The following is a 23919-nucleotide window of genomic DNA, read 5'->3' on the forward strand; positions in this document are numbered from 1 at the left end:
TTCAGAATTATTTATGCATCACTGGGGCTGTAACAGATATGGCTATCTTGGAGGTTAACAGATGGTGTCATAAAATGAAATACGCATCACTCTTAAAATACGATCAGACGCCGAGGACCTTTATTCCTCCAAAGTCATTTTCAGAGCCAACAAAGAACAAGGGCAAACAGCATCTGTGAAGTCAACCTCAAGGCTGCAAACAAGTTAAATGTCTAATTTCTGCCAGCTTGCCGCAACAGTCACAGACATGCCAAATCTAACAGTCCAATAATACTGAGTGTTCTATAACAAGAATAATTGCACCAGTCTGCAAAGTCAAACACAAAAATGATTCCCTGGTGAAAGTTTTTCTTTTAGTGACAGATGACAACAGAAGCCTTTGTCTGTGAACCTCTGCTCAATCAATTAAGTCATTTTCAAATCTTTTTCGTCTCACTCTCCCTGGCAAGAGGCAGAGAAAACTTTTCGAAGAGGCTAGTTGGGAGTAGTCTGAATAAACGTTTGGAGTCTGTGCTTTTGCAACAGCCAAAATGTATTCTATAGTTAAGAGAGGTTCATATTTTGCATACAATGGACCCTTCTTTATTCCAATCCACATTTTTAGACATAATGCTTAATCCAAAGAGTTGAAAGGTATGCATTTGGCATCTGTTATTTAATTCAAATAAAATGTACACTGAACAATTTTCATAATAGCAAATGCTCTATTTTAAGAAATTAAAATTGGATGGAATATGGTAAATCTTATACGTATTAAAATTGAATTCAGACGCTCAATCATGGATGATATGACACATTATTATTCATTGCTAAAGTGTCAACCTGACAGCCATTATTTACACTTTTTTTTCCTGCCAGGAAAGATTCAGAGCCTAAGCTATCAAGGGAGCATCTCCAACTTTTGAGATGTTTAGAAGCTCATGCTTGTTTCAACAATGGCAGCAGCAGCGGGACAGATGGGTGTGCTGCTGGTGTTAATTGGCTGTTTTGCTCAGAGGAAACAGAAAACAGCCAAGGGAGGAAGAATCAAAGAAATAAGAAAGTCAGTTCATGCTACTATAAAAACTTTTATGTCAAAAGGAGTGGTTTTATGGGCACCTTCTAATGATCTTGTGTTTCACCGTATTCAGCTTTGGATGGATGCATAAAATTGAACTGCAATGAAGTACATTCATACATTTTCCAGTAGTCATTTTAATACTACATTTTTCAATTATTTAATAGAGGAACTAATTTAACCAGGCAAGGTGCATGTGGCTCAGACGTCTCACAGTGTGAGGAAGACTCAACAAATTGCTAAATCAATATCTAGCGTATTATGACGGAAGTTCCACTTCCACTAGAAATACCCAGCAATTTAAGCCTTGATGAAATAAGTAAGTCCTTCATATCAAAGTTGTATGCATTTCCACTGAGATCTTAGGCATCATAATTAGGCAAATGAGTCCACTGATTTTCGGCTGGATGTCTACTTAAGGAGAGAGTCTGAAACACAGGTCACGTGCAGGCAAGTGAAACCACCCTGAAAAGGGAAAAAGGCCCTTCTGTCATCAAAATCTGCTGCTAATGTTATAACCACAGAGAAATGGTCAAAAAGTAACACTCTGTCTTTAATTTTGTTCTCTTTCGTCACTCATCCCCAAGGCTGTTTAATCACCGAAGATTAAAACTTGCTCTTCTGTGCTGTTCCCTGTGGTACAAACTGAAGTAAACGTTACGTGAACCATGATGGGAGTTAAACCAAGGACAAAGGGAACGCAAAGATAAAAAAATAAGCGACGTAGGTAAATTATCAATCAGAAATGTTTTCCATGCAAGCCCTGCGCGAAATAACAAATATTCGTTATGTAAATCCCCAATCACAGTCGTTTTAGGAAGTAAAATATGAAACAGCTAATTTGTTTAATTCCTGTGGTCTAGTGTTGTCAAACGTCCTGTGGCAGCACTGTAGCTACAATCGACCAAAAAAGATAGATTTTAGTGTAAAGAAAATGCGTAGGGGAGTTCAGCATTGAAAGCAGTTGATGTGCAGTCGACAGTCCATGATTTACTTTGAGATATTGTACAGCTCATGCGCTTCAGGAAAATCTACTTTCTATTGTAGCCATTGACTTTGGCTGTTTATCATTTCCATGTTCCTTGACAGTTGCTGAATTTCAAAAAAAGTTAGAAGAGCAGAAACAAGTTCATTTTCACTTGACAGCCCGAACGTCTCATCTTATTTTTACAGGATAGTTTTGGGAGCTCAAACAATTTGCCTTAATGTGACTTCTCTCTCACGTGCACATTTACGTTACCGTGCATGTATTCAAACCTCAGTCGATGCATATAAGGCAGGTGACCTACAAATATGACTGTGATCAAATAGTGTGCTGATCGTGATGGAAGACTCTACAAAAGAATAACGATGACACTTTTTTCCCTCACACAAAACAAGTGTGCTGGCCGGTGTTTAATCAAGTTGGACAATGGGGCAGTCAATCAACAGAGTGCACTACTTCGTGCTGGCAGATGTAGCAACTGTACAGTTTGTAAAGTCCATTACTGGCGTTCTGTGTGACCCACAGCACTCAGCTGAGAGAAGCAGGTAAGACTGGTTCAGACTCGGAGACACCTTGAGTGGCAGAGACGCAACATCATCACAAAAACCCACACACTGAGTGCACAGAAAGAAAGAAAAATCTGGTGTCAGCAAATGTCTCCCGCCTCCAAGAAAAGACCCCAAAAGGTAATGTCCTGAATAAAATACCTGACTTGAGGCATGAATATTTCACATGAAGTGAGCAGCCCAGTTTAATGTATCTAACATATGTCTCAGGTGATCTGAAAGCTTCATCTAATATAGAATATGAGATCTACTTTCTGATCAGAATGTGGAGAAAACCGAAGTGGAGAAACCCCACAAAAGCATGGGGACAACATGCAAACAGAAACCTACTACCTGTCCAACCAGCGAGCTGCCTGCACTGTGCCAAGTCTCGCTAAAATAAAATTGGAACTGAGATCATGTAAAGCTGTTGTGTTGTATTTGAGTGAATGCTAATGAAGTAAAATTGTTTTCCTTTTTAGTTATTATATTTGTTGATATATTTTCAAATGGATCTTTTCCAAATTGTCATAATATGCAAATATGGCATAAAGATAAAACGAGAACAGAAAGAGGGTCGGGGCTTCGAAAAAACACAGACTTCTTTTTCTCGGAATTAGAAAATAAGATGAGGTAACTTCCTATAAAGTGGCATCTCACTTCATTTGAGTGGATTAGGAAATTAATGGAAAGTGGCTATTCAATCTGACACTTCTAAATTAAGCAAGTATGCAAATGGAAAATGAAAAGAAGGGGGAGAATGAAGTTGAGGACAAGTAATTGGCTGGGGTATTTTAACAGAAAGAGAAGTCGAAAACATGGCAGCTGACGAGTAAAAAAAAAAAAGAAAAACCAGAGAAGGCAGCGGATGCTCCAGGCAATGCCATCTGTGGGTGGATCTGCAAAGACTGCATGCCACACACCTGTGTGGGACTGCCGGGGAGATACGGCCCTCAGCACAGTGGCCCCGGAGCCACCTGTGCTGCCAAACAGGTGCGAAGCCCGGCCAATTAAACTATTAGACAAACACAGGCCTCTGGGAGCAAATTAGCAAGCAGCACAAGCATCCAGGGGGGGACGGGAAAAAGCAGTTGTAAGCACCCGCAGTGAAGACTAACAACACTTTTGCTGGTGAGACTTTCATTTCAGCCTTCAGTTTTGTGTTATATCAAACAAGAAGACAGTGGTTAGGGCGAGAGCGTTAATACACGGTGCAGGAGTCGTTGGGTGTGGTATAGGCCGATACTGGGGACAGGAGAGCATTACATTTAGACTTTAAATAAGTGAAAATTACTTTATGGCATGGAAAAAATATTGTTAGTGTCCCTCTATCAAATGGAAAACAATCCCATTATGTTTCATGGAATATTTTATTAGCCTGTGACTAATGTGACCGAGGTTGTTCAAAGATGCAGGAAATAACGGTCCATTTACGTTACACACCTTAATTTAAAAGTTATTTCAAAACATAAATATTTACTAAAAGATGACATTTAAGTTTTGAAAAATTCAATGTTGGCAAACAGTCTGGAATATCAAGTTCATATTCATATTGATTTGAGAAAATTAAATTCTAATTTCTAAAGATTCATCTTAAGCAAAACTATTTTGAAATATCTATGCAGCTCATAATGTCACAAATATTGATAACATCCTACATAGAATAAGAAGTAGAAGATGCGATAAAGCAGCAAAAGTTAAGTAATGAAAATGGAAACAAAGAAAGAAAATGCTAAATATTTGTGGATGGTTGTTTCTCCTTTATTGTTAATCATATTATAGATTTTTGAATGAAAACATGTACCTTAAAGCTACACTATTGTAGGTCCAGCCTTTTCCTTTAAGAATGTGTTGTTGACTTTACGCTTTGATCGTTCCATAGATCAGAGTAAGATCAGCGTTGTTTTGACTCAGCGCCAGGTCATCGGTGTTTTGGAGCACCGTGATTGATTCTGAGCTTATTCACACTGGGCAGTAGGTTTCACTCCAAGATGCTTCAATTATCGAAAGACTTAATTTGCCCATGCACAGATTCACAGCCTCCTCCTGCCAGACGGTGGAAAGAAGCCCTCAAAACATAACCGAACCTCAATATGGTGTTCTTTTCTTTGACATGGAGCTGACGTGTCGGGCCAAAAAGCTTCAGTTTCTTATCAGTCAAAGACACATTCTCCCAAGAAGTCTTTGGCTTGTCAATGAGCATTCGAGCAAATCTGAATCTGCTGTTTGATGTTTTTCTTTCACTCAAGCATTCCTCTAGAGACTTCTTTCCTAGGGGCTCACGGCTGCTCAAAAGGCAGTGGATGGTATGATCAGACAGGATGTACCTTTATTGTAACTTATCTTACAATATCCTTGTAAAATTAATTATAAGTCTTTTCTTGTCATATTTCCGTCTGTCATATCCATCAAGTTCTAAAGTAACACAGGTATAAGGTATTGGATTTTAACTGATTCACTATTAAGGGCTCTAATGACTTGTGAGGGCACTAACAAATGAGTACACATTCGTTACACCGTTCCAGTCCTCGAGGGCAGTTGTCCTGCCTGTTTTGGATTTTACCCTGCCTGATATAAATGACTGTGTCATTGACAGACTTGCGCAGACTTGAGAAGCTGATGACGATCCATTGATTCGAATGAGGTGTTGGTGCAAGGAGACATGTAAAACATGCAGGACACTGGCCCTCCAGGACTGGAATTGACACCGCTGAGTTAGTCAGTGAAAGAAAGGAAAAAAAGATCCAAAAAGATACAGAATTTTCAAATATCACTAAAAAAAACTACCACCAGTGAGAGATGAAAAAAGCCTCAGTTACTGACCTGACAGGGTTACTGGTGAGAGACACTCGAAGGGATTCCAGGCAGTTGAGCAGTTTTTCATCTGTGATGCCCGATCGCAGTTCATGGACATATTCTTGTGATGAAAGTGTACACTCATGCTTGCTGTTCCTTAGTCCGCCCTGCAAACAACAATCGTTAGGACAATGATTAGATCGCCAGACTGAACCATAACCTCATCACCTTCAGTAATGTAATAAAACATGACTGGTGTGCCACCGACAGACACTAATAAATGATTTACAGCAACAACATCCTCATACAGGGATGGACTCCCTGAATTTGATGAAGTGATTTTAGAACGTTGATGAATGGATGGAAATGCTGCGTATGTCTGAATAAGTGGAATTTAGAGGAAAGCTACATCTTATCTAACATTTAATCAAACTGAAACAATTGCATTATTAATAGAAAAAGACTTAATAAGAAGTCGTACGAGTCGATGGCTGTTGAAAGTAAGTTTGACTGCAGCATTTTAGATAACTCAAGCACGGGCCAATTGATGCGCCGCAGTCAGAGAGCCAAATGAAGTTTCCACATGCTATCTGCAGCAGCTCCTGCTATAAGTAAATGGATTCCTGTGTTTAATCTCCGCCGGGATATGTTGCTACACTAATGCTCACACAATGTGACTATCTACTGTCGGCATCACTTTCAGCTCCACAGGATAACATTTACACTTACTCTCCAAGCGCACCATAAAACTAAGAGTGAGTATACAGTGAGCTTTAGTTTGATTCCATCGTCACTCTCAAAGTTTATTCATCGTTGCGCTAACGTTATGAGCAAACAGACCAGCAATCAACCAAGAAAAAAAAAGAAGAGTTGTTTTGAATGGAAATTGATTTATGACACTGTCACTGCGAAAGCTGTGTATATGTGGTAATTACTGGATTGTATTGTGTAAATGACCAACATTTCTGGTGAACGGAGTATGGAGCCAAGCAAGTATGTAGCAGAGTCTGCATCACACAAGCCTTACCCAGACTCCTTGGCAAAAAAGCAACACTACTGGGTTCGTCCCTAGATTGCCGCTTCCCCACAAAGTGAACTGTGCTAATAGGCAGTTTGGAAAGTAATAAGCTCGCTCATTTATCTGGAGAAAAGAGAAGCCTGCTGCTCTGCGGCAATGCTCAGTCATCATGAATGAACTGTTGTTGTTTTTTTTTTTCTTTTTCTTGGCCTCCATTTAAAAAAAAAAAAAAGAGAGAGAGATATATTGAAATAGCAAGCTACAGATAATATTCTTGTTTTCATGTAAGCTGAGCTCATAATTTGATTGGCCAAATAATGACATCAAACTGTAATATTTGATAAATGGTGATGTGAAACCATTTTCTTCAAAATTGCCAAAATGATCTGTACCAAAGCCTATTATAATATTCAATAATCACTGCGTATAAATATAGCCACATGCAGCTTAGTACCTCATGTTACTGGCTATGCGAGTGCAAAAAATACCATTCCGGAAAGAAGCAATTTAATACCACCATTATTCTGTTACACAAAGAAAATATTTCATTAGTATTATTATTATCATTATTATTTGTTCTGAGACAGCACAGTGGGGTGGTGTGAGCTTTGTTGTCACACAGAAGAAGGGATTTTGATTTGAATCCCAGCAGGAACCGTGCATGTTCTCCCCCGGTGTCAGTATGCTCTGGGCACGTTATCGTCCCTGAGTCCAAAAACATGCACGTTTGATTGTTTGATGATTCTTAAAAGAACACATGTGTTATTGTGAACATTTTGCGGTTGTTAATTTGTTCTCTGCAGCAATGTAATGCACAGGATATCTGTCCGGGCTGTACCCCACAACCCTGGACAGGAGGAAGCTGGAATAAAATTAATTAATTAATAAATATCCTTACTTTCCACTGTCAAATTGTCTGACAATAATATACAGATACTGATGTAAAAAAATCTATGTGTGCTGGTACATTCAAGAATGGTACTTTACCTTAATTATTCACAATTCACATAAAAGAAGAAAAAAAATGAATAAAGGAAAATGTAAAAATCAGACAGACAAGAAAACATGAAATTGGCAAATACATTAAGCATGCCTTTTTTATAACTGGACCGTTGGCTGGTTAAAAGATTCCCTTTGCTGGCATATTGCATGAATGTGCTCATTAATTTAAAACACTTTTAGTAGTTGCATTGTGGCTCAACCAAGAGGGATAATACCCCATTGGGAGGAAAGCCTGAAGCCACAGTGTTCATTATCCCACACAGCCAATGCTCCTGGACAAAGACCTGGCAAAGAGCAGGGACCCGGGCCATTTAAACAGCTGATTAGGGCAGTACATCACATGGATCAGATCCAATAATGCAGGGAACATGGCATCAGTATACAGTCAATAAAAAGGTAACTTAAAAGAGCAAAAGAAAAAATGGAATAATCTGTACTTCATTCCCCCGGCTGAGCGAGGTTGGAAACTGATGTAATAAACTGAATGTGTCATGAAAATATGACAGTTTGCAACATTTAAGCAGTTATATCCCAAAATCATTTTTGATGTGTCTATTAGGACTAGAGTTTTGATAAAACTCTGCTGACTTCAGTCAACCAGACAACAACAAAAGCAAAAACACTGTTTTGGGCAAATGCTGGAGGAGCGATATGTCAAAGCTTTGGTGATTGCACTTTACTTGTTTAAGTAAGAATTCAAAATCATAATAACCTTAAATGTTGCATTGATCTATGTTTATTTGTTTGAAACCATCACAATACAGATGTCATTATAATGTACAGATGTTACAGGTGGGTGTGTGTAAGGATTATATGTAGTGCAACCAAATTATTAATCATGGAATTAATATAACCCCAACATTCTGCCTGGTAGAGTTTGGCAGTTTCCATGTAAATTTTACCACGTTTATGGGCAGTTTGAGTTCAAATATTTAAGTTGATGCTACTAATAATGTCTTTCAAAAATAAAATCTCTTGGGTATGCAACGATGCTTCCTACATATGTCATATAGGACTGCATCCCTTACAAGTGAGTAAGTGATGCCATGCGACTTGCTTTTTTAAGAATGCAGATTCAAATGTGCTTGAGCTCTGCGACGTGTTTTCCCACACCACAAGTACTGAGCCTCATTAACCGTCTTCCCAAGATGCACTGAGTTTCTTAAGAGCGGAGGGAATATACTTATTAGTGACATTTTAATCACGATTCATTGTTTTATTTGCAGTATATCAACATTCAGTACCATAAATGGTTGACGGCTTACCTTTGCCAAAATGAATGTTATTTATATCTGTATATTATGTTTCTGTCTAATTGTGCCAAAAATCACACCGCACCACTGCCAAAATACCGAGACAGTCGTTTGGTGTCTGTCTGATATTATGACACTAATAAAGCTTTAAGGCCCCACAGTTCCAAAAATTTACATAAATCCTGACTAAAAGGGGGGGAAAAAAGAAGAATGATGTATCCAGTAGCAAAAAAGGACCATTTAAAAAGTAAAAATGCAGATTGAGTTACTGAAATCCGCTTTTTGGATCTGGCTGATTGGGTGACTACAGTTTCAGAGTAGTTCTTCATCAGTAATGGCCAGTGAGAATCAAATCCAACACTACTTATTTATCTCCTTACATCTCAGTAATTCCCAGCAAGCATACCACTATGTCCAGAAAAGCTGGAGCTCTGGTTTCATCACATGTTCTGACCTCTGGAAACCAAAGACAATGACCATAAACTGCTTTTTCCTGACCCTGGAGCAAATCAATACAATGCTTTGTAATAATATCAACATTACACCGCCATCCTGGCAGCAGTGAACAGGGCTGAGGAACACGAGGGGCAGACCTTTAAATAATAAGCGTTCTTTTTTCTTATTTTACTGAGGGATGAAGAGAAATGTGTGAAGTTCGTAGTGAAGTAGTAAAATGTAAAAGGTCAAAGGGCACAGGGTGTACTGTGAGGAAAAAGTAGGAAAATAATAAAAGAAACAAAAAGGAGAATTTGGGGTGGGACGGGCGGCCGGCGGCTGGGTGCGGAGACAGGCCATCAGTAGTCGCTGCAGTCTCAACAACAGGCACAGCCTTGCGGCTGCAGCCTTGAGCCTCATCTCCTGGCGCTTATTGAATCCCCTTATTTGTCGATAACAGTATTTCCTGAAAAGAAAATAGTGCTGGAAGCAATAACTTCAGTGAAGCCTGTCAATTTCATTTTTGGGGGTTAGGGGAGCATTGAGGATCATTTCCCTTCTCCTCTATCACCTCAGTCTCCCTTTCTGTATGCCATCGGGAGCGAGAGTGCCGAGCCGTCTACCGAGGGAAAAGCCAAGACGACAATGCCAAGGCAGCTGCACCACCACATGTCATCTTCACCTGTAATGAGCCTGTAACTAGCTGGCACCTTCTTCAGTGCCCATTGCTCAGCCCACTCAGACAGACTGATAGATGCATTATTCAGTTTCTTTTGTCAGCTTACTGCAAAACCGCACAAGCGGTAGCCTGTCTGGCCTGGAAGCTGGAGCTGGGAGATACTGGAGCTTGACCAGCCACATTCCTTCAGTTCAGCCTGCATCACCCATCTATCATTTAGACGAATGCAAACGAACAAAAATATTCTTCAAAACAATGTGTGTCCAATGCTCTTCCCATGTTATAAGTTACGTGCTTCCTTTACAATTAAATGATGACAACACTGCTATTGGAATTACATATTTGCTGTAAGAACGCACGGCATTCAAACAATCACAGATGTTAGAGTGGATGAGTAAGCTTTATTAGGAGAACACACACAATGCAAATAAACTGTAGGAAGAAAGATCTCTGTTTGTTTGAATTTTTGAATTTCTCAAAGTACTTACTAATCTGGAAACATAAAAGTGAACAGAAGTTATAAGTTCATACTGCTCTTGAATTGTAATGAATCTAATCAGATTAAGATGTTTGGTCTTCAAAAGAACCAGACAGAAAGTTATAAATTACTGGAAAAACGTAATTAGCGCTTCTTTGTGTAATTAATGAAAATTACTAGAGCACCCCACTGTTCAACAAAAAAATAATAAAGATAGAATCTTTGCAATTAGAGCATATCAAGCAGCTTAATAGCTGTGTTATAACTTAATTTCCTGTTCATTACGGACCGATAGATAAGTTGATGGAAAAGATACAACGAGAATGGGTAACAGACACAACACAGACAGTTGGGACCAAATGTCACGAGTTTCCCTTTCGACAAATAAGAGCTATAACAGAAAACTTTCAAATAAACTGTGGAAGGAATAAGGTTCACAATGACACCTTAGTTGTAGATAGATGTTACAATATAAACATGAGCAATCATACAATCTAAAGTCTGACATGTGACTGTGACGGCAGTGGCGGTAAAGGTCAACGGGAACACGGATCAGTTGAGATGCTGCTTGGCTGGACAATGAGTTTTCCCGAGCCCCCCCTTTAAAGGACAGAGTTCTGCAGCCGGCAGATAAGACATTTCATCTACTGTAGACGCCGGGGCACAGGGCTCCCAGCACAGTAGGGGATTTCCCACTAGACCATGTGGCAAAGAATTTCATCTCTTTTGCTCCTAATCCATCTACCATTCAGCCTTTTTACCTCTTCCTTAATTCATTCGTTCTTCCTTTCTGTCTCTCACTCTATCCACAGTGAGGTGTTTTTCAGCCGTGGATGACAAATAAAAAGACATTTGCATTTATCTGTACACACCAGGGGCCTTTTTACCCATGTTTTTTTTCTTTCTTCTTCTTCTGCTATCTTCTAACTTTTGTGGTAAGAAAGGAAAATCTACAGACAGCTTTATTCTCCGATGTCTGTGAAACTACAACTTGCTGATAACAGACACAATTAGAGCTACAACACTCTCCAAAAAAGCAAAGAGGAGCAACATAATAGCTTGCGCCTAAATGAGACAACCTCAACACAACAGAGCGGCAAACTGAAGAAAGAAAACAACAAGGCTTTAGCTGGTTGAAAATAACACCGCTGGGTCGCTTATTAACAAATACTCGGCCGTGGTCGAGGCATCGAGGCGTGTTTTCGTGTGTGCTGATACCTATGGTCCCGAGGAAGATCAACTCGTCACAACTATCACAAAGTGGGAGTGTGCACGCATGAAAAAGGTTGGGTATAAAAACTCTGAACAAAGTGGGATTCGTTGATTCAAAACTATAACTTATGAAGGAATTTTATTTTGTTCCAGAAAGGGGTTTTGTTTCAAATGCATTTGAAACATTGCATCCAGATGTCATGTAGTAATGAAAGAACAAGTGTGCTGATGTAACTTTAGACATCAGCACACTAAAGGCAATTATGAACAAAAATCAGAAATGTATTCCATCACATCAATGACAGGAGAACACAATTAAACTTTCGCAGGAGGTTGCATCAGAAAGAAAAGTCTATTTAGCAGCTTAGTTTTCATGATGCAAGACACAACTTTTAAAAGGAAAAAACATTTAGTGTAAAAATTAAAAATGCTCAAATAAGGCACTTGGTTGGTAACAGACTGCTTTAGCTATAATAAAGACAACTGTTTATTTTTATTGCACTTTTAATCAAATATTTTTACCATTCAAACCCCGCAAGAACAAGCTTAAGTCAGCTCAACATGGACTTGTTTGTAACACCAATCCTGACCTTTACCAGAGTAACTACAACGGTGATTGTGTTCCTCCCTTTTCAGTGGATCTTGTCATTCCTTTTATTTTTCACACTTCTACCTTTCAGCTTGACCCACAGCTGAAGGTTCAAGCTGGAGAAAACACACACACAGCCAACATCTCTGCCCTCCTGGCCTTGCACCAGACACGAACAGGGTAAGAGAGGAACAACAGACACTGCAGACTCCCTCGGCTTTAATCTCGCTGCAAGATGACCTGCTATAAGTCATCATTAGTATTTCAAACAGTAAGAAAGTGTTTCCCCAAATGATCGTCGTCACAAAACCTCATAAAAAAGTACTGATAAGGAAAAATGTACATCAACGCCAAAGTTTCAAATTGAAACTCTAAAGAAAAACCTCTAACATAAATATTATGTGTAAAAAACCAAACTACTTCACTGAACTAGCAAAAAGATATTCAAGAAAGAATTCAAAGTATTGGATAATTCCCTTTTATATGTGCTGAGTCCGTGCTGTTGCTGTCTTTTGTGAATAAATTGATGTCACCATTGAATTCAATAATAGGTGAATGTCAACCATTAAAACCACAGCCATCGACAAAACTACCCCAAACAACAGGGGTAGGCAATCCTGGTCCCAGGGTGCAGCTGTCCTGCGTGTTTTTAGATGTCTCAATGCATCAACACACTTCATTCAAATTAATGATCGTCATCAGTTTGTCATCAAGGTCGGTACAAGTCTGTGGAAAAACAGTAATTTATGTGAGGGTGAGTTGGAGCAGGAAGACACCTGGAACATGCAAAACAGCAGCACCAGTGTTGCCTTACACCATTAGCTTTAGTACGCTTGTTGCAGCCTGTATGTTACAATTTAAGGGTATTCTATGTCCTGACCCTACTAAGTTACAGAGAAGTGAGGTTTTTCTATACATGTCTGTATTCCACTGTAGAGATATGTATCTACTATTTTAAGGTTAAGTATTGAAATAATCACTTCACCCAGGTGTATCAATGGGTACCTAGCTTTGCTAGGGGAAGTATCCAGCGATAGACCAGCGTCCTATCCTGGAGGTGGTTACCATGGTTACCACCTGTTCGTTTGCGCTACAGAAACCGGAGATAAACACCGGCTCTATGGGCCACAAGTCTCGAAAAGGACATACATACTATTGAAATAATGAGGACAAATTATGTGAGGAAAGACTCAAAAATGGAAAAATGGAGCAGTGCTCATGGGTTTTTCAAGTTTCTTGACAAGCGAACACAAATCTGCCTGTGGCCTTGGAAATGGGTCCAGTAGTTTTGGCGCTCTGATATGATCTCATGCTTTGGTTTTTGAGACCACTCTGGGCCAAATTTTGGCCTCGGCCCTATTGATTCTCTTAAACTGCGCTGTAGCAACGTTCACATCCCCAGGCTAGAGACACTTGCAGTGCAAGTAAACAGCCACATCCACACACAATGTCCTAAACCATTAAAAATAATCATAATCCTCCTTTTTCTTTTTCTATTTTAATTCCATTCAGCTTATTATATTAAACCTAAGGTCAGTAAAGACAAATTTAAATAATGTTGGATAAGAGGGAATATTGTAAAACTTAAAACCTACATTTTCAGCAATTTGTGCATCTGTGCTCTTGTTTGTTGAATGAAACGTGAACACAAGTGTGAAGGTGTGTGTGGGGGCAGGGGACATGTGTGGCTGTACTTTTTAAGCATGTGCCCGTACGTGTACGATTCTGAGGTTCTGTTTGTGTGTGAAGCAGAATATTCCCTGAAGCACTTCTCCCTGTGCTTTGCAGGATTCATGTCTGCACTGAATTTCAATGACACTTCTATAAAGATAGGAGCAGATGTCAGCCAGCGTGCTCAAAGTCAGGTAGAAGGGAAGGAGCAAAGTAGAGGGAATAAATTGGTAACACGCTAACCACAGAGAGAAGTTTGGACTTAAGCAGAAATGTATTTTCAATTTTAAAAAAAGAAGCAGCATGATTTCTCATAAATATCCCCCTCTGTCTCTTAAAATTATTTAGATGTATGTGTGTACATTTGTTACCTCAGTAATCATAACTGATTGATATTGGTTTCTTTTTTGGTGAAGTAAAAACAAACGTATCTCAAATAAGGCTTTACTTTGATCAGAGCTACTCGTGCAAAGTTTAGAGGCTTTTAATGTCATTGTGGGGTATGATTGCTGCTACTAGCCATACATGGACTTTTATCTTGAGTTTCATTTATGTTTTTTATTTTTCTTCAGAAAGTGGTTCCATTTTATGGATTTAATAACCTGGCTGGTATGAAATCAGACTGATCAGGTTGATATGCTGTGATATGCTTAAGCATCACAAATATAAGACCTATAAAAACCTTAGCTTTATATTTTGGTCAATGCAGTATCTGCAAAAATATTTTTTGCATTTTCACTATCATTTACAACAGTTCTCCCACTAAAATCAAATGCCTGTATGTAAGACAAGATGTAAAAAGGGTATGAAAGACACCTAAAGGACAGGTTTCTGAGTTCAACCACCAACATTAAGATCATTAAAAAGAGCTATGGATTTTTTTTCTCTCCATTAACTCAACCTAAAACTGCAGTGGCTAATTCAGACTGCTCTCATGATAATGCCGCACACTCTAAGTACTCATCAGCGATCTCAAGGTCATTATGCTGCTTGTTTCTGTCCTAAATAGGCACAGGCCGGTTACCGCTATCACAGGACTTGAAACACGTTTTGAAAAATTCAAAGGTTCAAAACCAATATAAGAAAATTTGTCCCCCTATTTCCATGTTTGTAGTTTTTTTTTTTTTTTTTTTCTCTCCAATGTCTCATTTCAGATATGAGAGTGCAGGGATTTCCTGACGTTGTGCACAGCACAGATGTAGACAGCCAGCCAACCTGCAAGTGTATTATTATTTAGCTGATCCGATCTCGATACCCGTTTCCTTTCCACCAATGTGTAAAACTGCTCTAGCTCACTACATATTTGTAAACTGCTTACTGGCTCGTGTTGGAGAGTACAAGTAACGAGTGAGCTTGTGTGCGTCTACCGAGATTCTCGTACCGACCCACGGCTAGTCCCAAACGCTCCAGAACGGCACAGATTACTTGTTTTTATAATAGATAATGTCAAGACAGTGGTCATGTTTCAAAGACAGTTACAAGCAATACAGACAGAAGAAAACCAGAAAGGCATGAGTAGTCTTAGCACTTGTTTTTTTCCCTTCATATACACACACTGCTGCAGCAGAGGGGGTTAACAAGTGAGCTGTTAAGGAGGTAAAGTCACACAGGATCTAATTTAGGGTTTCACTGTGGTCTCTGCTGCATTGATTGCATTGTGAAGGCCTAATGAACTATGTACTCAGCTCCCTTGTTACCAGCACTGGGAGATTGGATATGAAGCCAAGAGCTGCAACTACTGACAAAAAGTTTGAAGAACAAGTACAGAAAAGGTCTGAAGATGGGTGGGTGTGGGTTTTCTCTTTCTTTCTTTTTTTTGTGTGGGGGGGGGTAACAAATATATGAGCAAGTGCACTGACTGGTCTTTAATGCATGTCCTGTTTTGTGTGCTCACTCGTTCGTCCTCACCGACCTTCTCGATGAAGGACTAACCTTAATAAATCATACATAGGGCAAACACACAATGGGCCAAGAGGTCCACGTTCTTTTCACAGTTGTTTCCCCGGTGATTCGGCTGCATAACAATCCAAGTTGCAGCAATAAAAAACACTTCAAATAACTTTCGTTGACTAAGAAGTTGCGGATTATGTGTGTAGACAATACAGATACAAATGATGAGCAGAACTCAGCTACAGAAGGGGTCTCACCATTTTTAAGATGCACTAACTGTGAAGGCTGGTAGCATTACAATTTGATTAAAAGTGCTAATGAGAAAGGACATTACATGAATTAATTTCCCCAGCATATGATCTAAATCTGAAAGGTTCATAAGCCAAAATAATAGATGGATCGAGGCATCAAGTACAGATATGCAGTACAGACCAAAAGTTTGGACACACATTCACATTCAAAATGGGGAAGTGTGCCCAAACTTTTGGTTTATATATATATATATATATATATATATATATATATATATACATACATACATACATACATACATACATACGTGTATATATTTATATTGATAGATATATAAAAAACACTTGTCTGTTCATTTCCTTACTATGTATACCCCTTTCTTGCCACTGTCTTAAAACATTATAACACAACTTATTAAAATAAATATAAAATAAATAAATGTAAAAATAAATTTCAAATCTATGATTTAAGCGTGTGGCTTATATGACCTGCTGATGAGCGTGCAACACTGCAGATACATTTTGGGTTTGTTTTTCTCCTTTTTTTCTTTATCCTCCCTTACTCCCTTACCTCTTGCAGTTAAGTTTGTCAGACTGCTGGTGCCTCTGTGTGAGGTTAATAAAGCCCAGCTGGTATGGCCTTGACACCATGCTTCTACTACCAATGGGCGCCACAGTCGTGACCCCATCCCTTGCATGACCCAAGGTCATAGTATTCTGCTGTATTAGTAGAGAAGACCATGTTGGTGCACATCTATAGAGCCTTTGTAAAACACAACAAAGGCAACACACTAACATCATAATTCCATAATGCTGGCAAGGCTATCTAACTTTGAATAAGAGTATACTTTATTTTACACGTCTTAATATCTATGTCTGGCAAATTGAGATTGGTGTATCCATCTTAATCCACATGTCCCTGTTTCTGAAATAGTTTCAACTCGTACCAGTACAATATACTAAACCAAAAAGTAATCATCTTTTCCATCATTATTTACAACCTGTACAGAATGTGCAAAAAAAAAGAAAAAAGTGGGGACTAGAGGCAGAGAGAGCGACGCCAAAAACCAGGCTCGGGTAAAAAATGAATTGGCGCAGACATTAATGATGTCCAATCCCTACACAAGTTCTGTAGACGGATTGTGATGAAGGTGACAAGCGTGATTTATGACAATGGCAGTCCTCCGGGGGAATGGTGATGGCCTTGCCAGAAGCAGAATGGGGGGTATGCAAGTGTGTTTGTAACTGTGTTTATGTTTGTATTTGCAGTACTTGTGCTCAAATTTTGAAGGGATTCTGATCAAGTAAACACACCAGAATTTGCTTGTGTATAAATACACGCGACTGAACTGGTAAATAAGGAGAACGCTGTACATTTCCTTAAACCAGGCAGTGGGTTGGGTGTGTAGGATTCAGTTATTTCCAGAACAGTCAGCTTTGATCTCCTCATATCTGCATTGGCGTTGTCTTGTCTTTAATAACCACGGATAGATTTCCTCTCCTCTCCCCTGTTAGCTAGATAAATAGGATTTCAAATTGTCTGGTGCGAGCCCATCAGAAGAAAAACAAGATATAGATATGTGGAATATCTTCCCGTCAAAAACCTGCACTCAGAGATCATCTCCTCATCACACAGACAGAACATCTAGCAGATAAGGGCGGGAGAGGTGAGCTGTGAGGGGAACACTGCATACGTGTAAGGAGGGCGGTGAGAATTAACTTTGTGAAATGTGAGCAGCTACAAGCCAAAGAAACTGCTCAAATTTACTAGAAAGTCGATGGTGAGGGTTTTTTTCTGTGTGATATCTTATGTCACGGTTCCTTTACCAAAATTTGAATAGTGACTGGCGATCATTTCCTGAGTAGGAATGTAACCATTTTTGTTATTGTATGTGTCTTGTTTGCATTTTGATAGTAAAATATTAAGCTGAAGGTTTAAAGATATGGAGAAGAGCGAAGTAAGATACAGCTGAAAAAAGCTGCTGTAACCCTTCTTCAAATCGAACATGACTCTATATATGTACACTAAGAGCTCAGGAAACAAAAACAGTTTCTTCTGATGTCCACAGAATGACTTTGTTTCCATTGAGAAGCTGAAGCCTATCCAAAGTCAGTAGAAATACCTATTCATCAAAGCGTCCGTGTCCAGACTCCAGCTAATAACAGATGGAGAGATCTTAACAGTCCATAAATAAAGCCTCCAAACTCAAGAGAAAGCACTTACATCAGCAGAGTAACAGCTAAACCAACTCCCTTCTAGGTTGGGCTTGACTACTCCAACAAAGCAAGATTAATTTGACTGTTGAATTGAGGCCGATGCCCCAGCCGTGGCATGCTGCCTAGCTGATGGCGAGGTGCAGTGGTGCCTCCCATGCACCAGGATCATTGGTAAATGTCAACAGTGCAGTATAACACGGAAAATCTAAAAGTGGCCTCCAAGGCTTCGGTAAGATGGGGTTTTTTTTTGTTTTTTTTTTTGGTAGGAATAATATTAAACCACTACAACCCATCAAACATAACTCATTGAAAGAAATGGATAGCCAGTGTATCAGAAGGTCACGCAGATGACCTTCTCACTGAACTCACTTGTACTAAACAGCACCAACTCACTAGAAAAAGTTGCATATAATAAGAAAAAAAAACAATTAAAGCTCTATGAGAAATTATTTTACAAGTAAGTGAACAATGGCCAATCCATAAACAAAGAGTTGATTAAAGAAATAATTAAACTTTGATAGTGTTGAACTACATCAATATTAGTAGCAGAACCATTTAACGCATTGATATTCCGTCAAACAAAGAACAGAATGTTTGACCTTGGATGAATTAATTAGATTTCTCATGTGTGTAAAATGCAGCCAGACAAGTATTATGTTTTTTTACATATACATTCTAGATAGCACAAGCTGTACTCTGGCATGAGTGCAATGACACACTGGCCACAGCGTTGTAAGACATGCAAAAGTGTTAGTATGTCCACAGAGACAAGTAGAAAATGTACTCAGTTTTTCACATAGTGCTTCTGGATTATAGTCTAGTTTTTTTTAATAAATAATGACAAGGTTTAATATGACATGTTCATTCTAGTATTGCCAAGTATATGTTGCAGTCCCACAACATAAATAATACTTTCCCATATAGACAGAGTCAAAAACACTGTATTCTTGTGTGTAAGTGGGTGTATCTGAATGTGTCTTAAAAGTTGAGCTATTAGAGACATTAAGAAGCTTTACCATTTAAGTAAAGGCCACTACAGCGCTGGCATCCTTTTCTTCTCAACCCCCAGCCCACCAACGCACCGATCATTGACAGGTGTGACCTTTCAGCTATGCTGGTAGCAGCCACTCTCACCCCGAGACAGTAGGCATGGTTTAGTCACTATCTCTGAGGATTGTGGCGTCCTGCACGAATGCGCACGTGAGGTGCAAACTCTTCTCAGCATGGCCAAAGGACCTGCTATGAAAAATAGAACACCTAATGCCTGCAGATAGAGACATTCATCAAAGAGCAGGACTCCTGCTTGACTGCTTAGTGCGCTGCCATCCCTCCCCATTCTCTATTCACTACCAAAATGCAAAAGCAGGTAACATAGTTTAAAGTAATAAAAGAGGATTTGGAAGTTTTGTTATTGTTTCTTTAAGTGTAATATTTAAAAACTTTCCTTTTGTCTCTTGATTTGTTCAGCAAACACTGAGTTGAATCCACTGGTCTCTCATTTAGATCTCTTGTAAGAATATCAGACTATCTTGAGAACAGCCATCAACAGATGGATGAATATGGAATGGCTTTGCGTCTCTACTCAGCACAACAATTCGCCTCCATTGGCCACCCTTTGGGATGACGGTTGCGGAAGGACCATTGGGAATATCAAAGGGACTAAAAACACCTTGGGAAAATTTACCCATGGCAATTAAAGCCAAGCAGTCAGACAAGTTGACCTCTGCAATGAACTACTAAACCCGGGAGTAAAACTTGGTAATGACATGACATATGCTGTATGTCTTCGCTCTATCTCCAGAGTCCCATGTGTTGACTAAAGCAGGTCACACAGGAATAATATGGTTGAAGAAACTGCCTGAAGTATGTTTTATGGCAAAATATAACAGGACAAACGGAGAGTGTGGGTTCCTTTGGTTTATTCAAATTACACTCCACCAATAAGGGGTTACCATGGTATTAGGACAGGGGAGGCTATTGAAAATATCAAAGTCTAAAGGTTCTGTGCCATGAGATTTCTGTTTTGCCTGGAAGTCATGATAATGCAAGTGAGGCTGTAAAAAAAGGAATGTGAATTGCTCAGCGGCACAGTTCACACATGGAGATCAGAAAAAGATGATATTCTTGCCAGCCGTATGCAGAATACATATTCCCTCCAAATATCGACAGCTTCTATTTGCTCTTTTCTTACGAATTCAAAAAGCTACGTTGATATGTAATGGTCTAAAAGATTGGACTTCATTCCAAGGATAAAGCTGATTTTTCACACAGGGTCCGTACACAGCAAACATAGCAGACTTTGCCAAAGGCTGACCAGCAGAATTTAGATGCACACAGTATATTTTTCTGTAACAGTGCAGCTCCAGGTGCCTCATGGGGCCACTGCTTTCCTTCATCCCTTCCTGTACCTTCATACCTCTGTCTCCCCAATCCTCATCTTTCTTGCTCAAAAGCATAGAAGTAAAAAGGCCTTTGGTATGAGATCTCCTGGTGTCACGGAGCTCTTCAAAGAGCCATAGGAAAAGGAATAAAAATACACAGAAAGAAGGAATATACATACAAGCTCAACGAAAACAATCCAATAAAACCTAGGTTGTTCAAGATATACTGCTGTATATGGTAGGAGGTCCATGAAGATTCACAGCCAAGTATTCAAGCATAGTTTTACTAATAAGAACAGACACACTGCAGTGCTGTTTCATGTACCCTAATGTGTTTGTTTGCTCAACTGACTGAACATTGCATCAGGCACGCAGATTGTGTTTGTCTATGTGCCTTTGTGTGCTCCTGTGTGTGTTCTCAGCCAATGCCAAGGGCCTCTCAGACGTGGGGGGTGTAACACTCTTAAGAATAGGATTTAGTAACACATAGGCTGCTCCGGCATGGCAGCATCAAAGCAGAAGCATTAAGAAATCCCTTCTGCACATGTGCATTTATATTCCTGTGTGCAAACATGTGTGTCATGTAAGGCTTTTTGGGTTTTTTTGCAGATAAACCTATTGCCTCTTTAAAGGGTGGTAATTTGTAGATTTTCATATTACGGTATCGCATAGCTTCACGAAGAAAAAGGTCCATCCAATCAGACATATGCATAAGAACATGTATGTTCATTTGTACACACCTTCCAGACGTCTTACATCATTTATTACTCCGTTCATGTCTTGATTTTGTAGCGTGCAAGGCGACAGTGGTAGTTGTTTGTTTCCCAGTGGTGTTCCTTGCAAGACTCAAGCAGCAGCTGCTCAACAAAACATTCCAGATGAGTAGCAGGGCCTGCTGGTATCTGACTTAGATTCATACCAGTGTGTAATAGAACATGAACATATTACTTTCCCCAGAATTGCTCAGCGTTTCATCTCATTCCATTTGGTTTAGCTAACCATAACTCTGTCCGTTTACACCGCCCCCACTAGCTTCTACAAACTGATACACCTCCTCCAAGGAATGATGAGAAGGGAGAGATTGCTCACACTTCTGCTCAGTGGGCTATTCTCTGCCAGCCAGCAAGCCAGCCAGCCAAGTTAAAAGATGTATAATTTGTCCAGAAAATTAGTAATCTAAATTTGCCTCATGAGAGGAACAAGATTTTATAATTTTTGCAAGCACACATCATTCTAGGTTGCTGGAGGATGACAATAAGGAAATGAAAAAAAAAAAAATCTACCGAGATACCACATAAAAAAAGAAAGAAAAAAACTTTCAAAACTAAAAGTACTGTACTGCTCAGGATCCTGGCCCAAAGGGTAACAAAGTGCATACGCAGTAAGAAAAACAGACCGATGAGGAAACAGAGAGGAAATGGAAGAGGATTTACAATGGATGACCATGCCCTTTAACTCTTGCACTTGCTAGAAGAATAGTCGAATAACATGAGTGTCCATGCCCATGAAAACACAAATATTAACCAGCCTCAAAGTCATCAAACTTCAGAGGTGGCTCTGTGTGAAGCAAGACCAGTTTGAGCTAACACTAGCTGCATTCACAGACCAGTTTCTGACACAATCATGGCCTCCTTAGTAACATAACCCTGCTTGAACTTTATCCTTCATGGGCCATAGAGAGACAGTATAAAACCAAAGCACAGAATCAATAATGAGAGAAGACGTATCCCAAGTAGAACTGGTGACAGCAAGTGTATCAGCACCCTTTTTCCCCACTATCTGCCTATCCGTGGGTGAACAAGGCCATGCTGGAGATTAGGTTTCAAGAGAAATGTGTTGAGTGAATATGACTTGCCTGTCACTGCATCTACAAACACCTCAGAGAGTTGTCACAATAATGGAATTTTTGTTTGGAGGAACAGTGGTAGCAGAGCACAGAGATAAACAAGAATACAAGATACGCTGTCAGCGGAGATGTGAATAGGGACACTAGATTATCAAATCTAATTCTACATCTATGAAAAAAACATCAGTACTACAGTTGGTGTGGATATTATGATCACAAGGTATAATGCAGCTTTCGTATTACAACAGATCACATTTCTGTTTTGACTTCACTCTAAACCAATACCAAAATCAATTTGTCACCACTCAACATTCACAAGCTCAGACAAGGGACTCAAAGCAGCTATTTTCACTGCTGAGCTGTATCTATTTTCACTTTTCTATCCATATTTAACCTTAAATTAAGCAATAAATGTATTTGACTTATCCATTTACAAAGCTAGGTGCACAAAAAAAAAATTAAAATAAATATATATACACATATATTTGTTTCCCGACAAAGACTATAGCTCTGTGTCTGACTTTCTGGAGAAAATATCCTCCAAACATGTGCAAGTGCAAGACTTGATGATTAACATGCAATAAGGTGCACTCAACTTGCTATGCACCAGTGACGGCAATAATGTCCCACCATGGACGTAAAATCCCTGGGGTTTAATCACCTAAATACAAAGACTCTACAGGAGGAAAGCATCCTCATTCTAAGCAGGAGTAACATTAGCTCAGTCAGGCTAAGACAAGCATCACATTCATAGACAGACAATGGAACCAAGCGCTGTGTTAAATTGGCCCTGTATAAGCTCCATAAACCATTTCAGATAATGCACAACTGTTTAGTGGGCAGAAATAATGAGGTTTATCGCATTGTAAACGCACACAATTGGTCCTGTTTGGTAAAATACAACAAATGCACATGGGCACTGGAGTGTGAACCCCCTTAAGCCTCTCTAAAAATTGTAATAGTGGTAAAGTCGATGTGTGCTTTAGCAAAAAAGCTATCACTATACAACAAGCAAGAGGATTTAAGAAGCTGAAGAAATGTATTATAAAGCGGAAACCTCAATCAAGAGTCAAGGACAATGACATCCCTTCTCTGCCCTTTATGTTTCAACTCTAAGACATTTGGCATTTTTAATGAAGACTTCCTGAATCCCCATGATCTGAAAGAGCTTAACTCTATTTCCCAAGGTTAGGGCTCAGTGCCAACATGAGCGAATGCTGCTTCCCAAGCGGCTCCCTGAGAAGGCACCTGGACTGCTGAACAGAGACGCCCACACCCCAACAATGAACTTACAACTATACTTTGGAGCTCTTCAGTTTGGACTCTCTTTTAATGTGATGACAATGGCAACCAGCACCAAAATATGAATACATAAATAAAATGAAACAATAGCACACAAACAAGTGAGAGAATATTAATGTTGCTCTCAGCAAGATCGCTGCCCTGGCAACATTATCAGAATCATCGAAGCCAATTAATTAGAGAACCAGACTTGACCTTTAAGGTGAATCCACTGCAGTTGTTTGTTGATAGGAAACAAGGACAGATTTGCTCATTTGAGATTAGAGGAACAGCAGGTAGAATTAATAGCTTTTTAACACTGGATGACATTAG

The 23919-nt window shown here is 39.4% G+C and overlaps 1 protein-coding gene across 6 annotated transcripts in view; it reads right to left on the reverse strand.

Annotated features, from left to right (window-relative positions):
* The window catches only part of diaph2 (diaphanous-related formin 2), a 372049-nt gene that overhangs the window by 266213 nt on the left and 81917 nt on the right, over positions 1–23919 (reverse strand). For all 6 annotated transcript variants that reach the window (XM_061725705.1, XM_061725706.1, XM_061725707.1 and 3 more), the window contains one exon: positions 5411–5550. In XM_061725705.1, the coding sequence (XP_061581689.1) occupies positions 5411–5550 (140 nt within the window). The remainder of the gene's footprint in view (positions 1–5410; positions 5551–23919) is intronic.

Source organism: Cololabis saira, chromosome 7 (assembly GCF_033807715.1).
Source record: "Cololabis saira isolate AMF1-May2022 chromosome 7, fColSai1.1, whole genome shotgun sequence".
Lineage (NCBI taxonomy): Eukaryota > Metazoa > Chordata > Actinopteri > Beloniformes > Belonidae > Cololabis > Cololabis saira.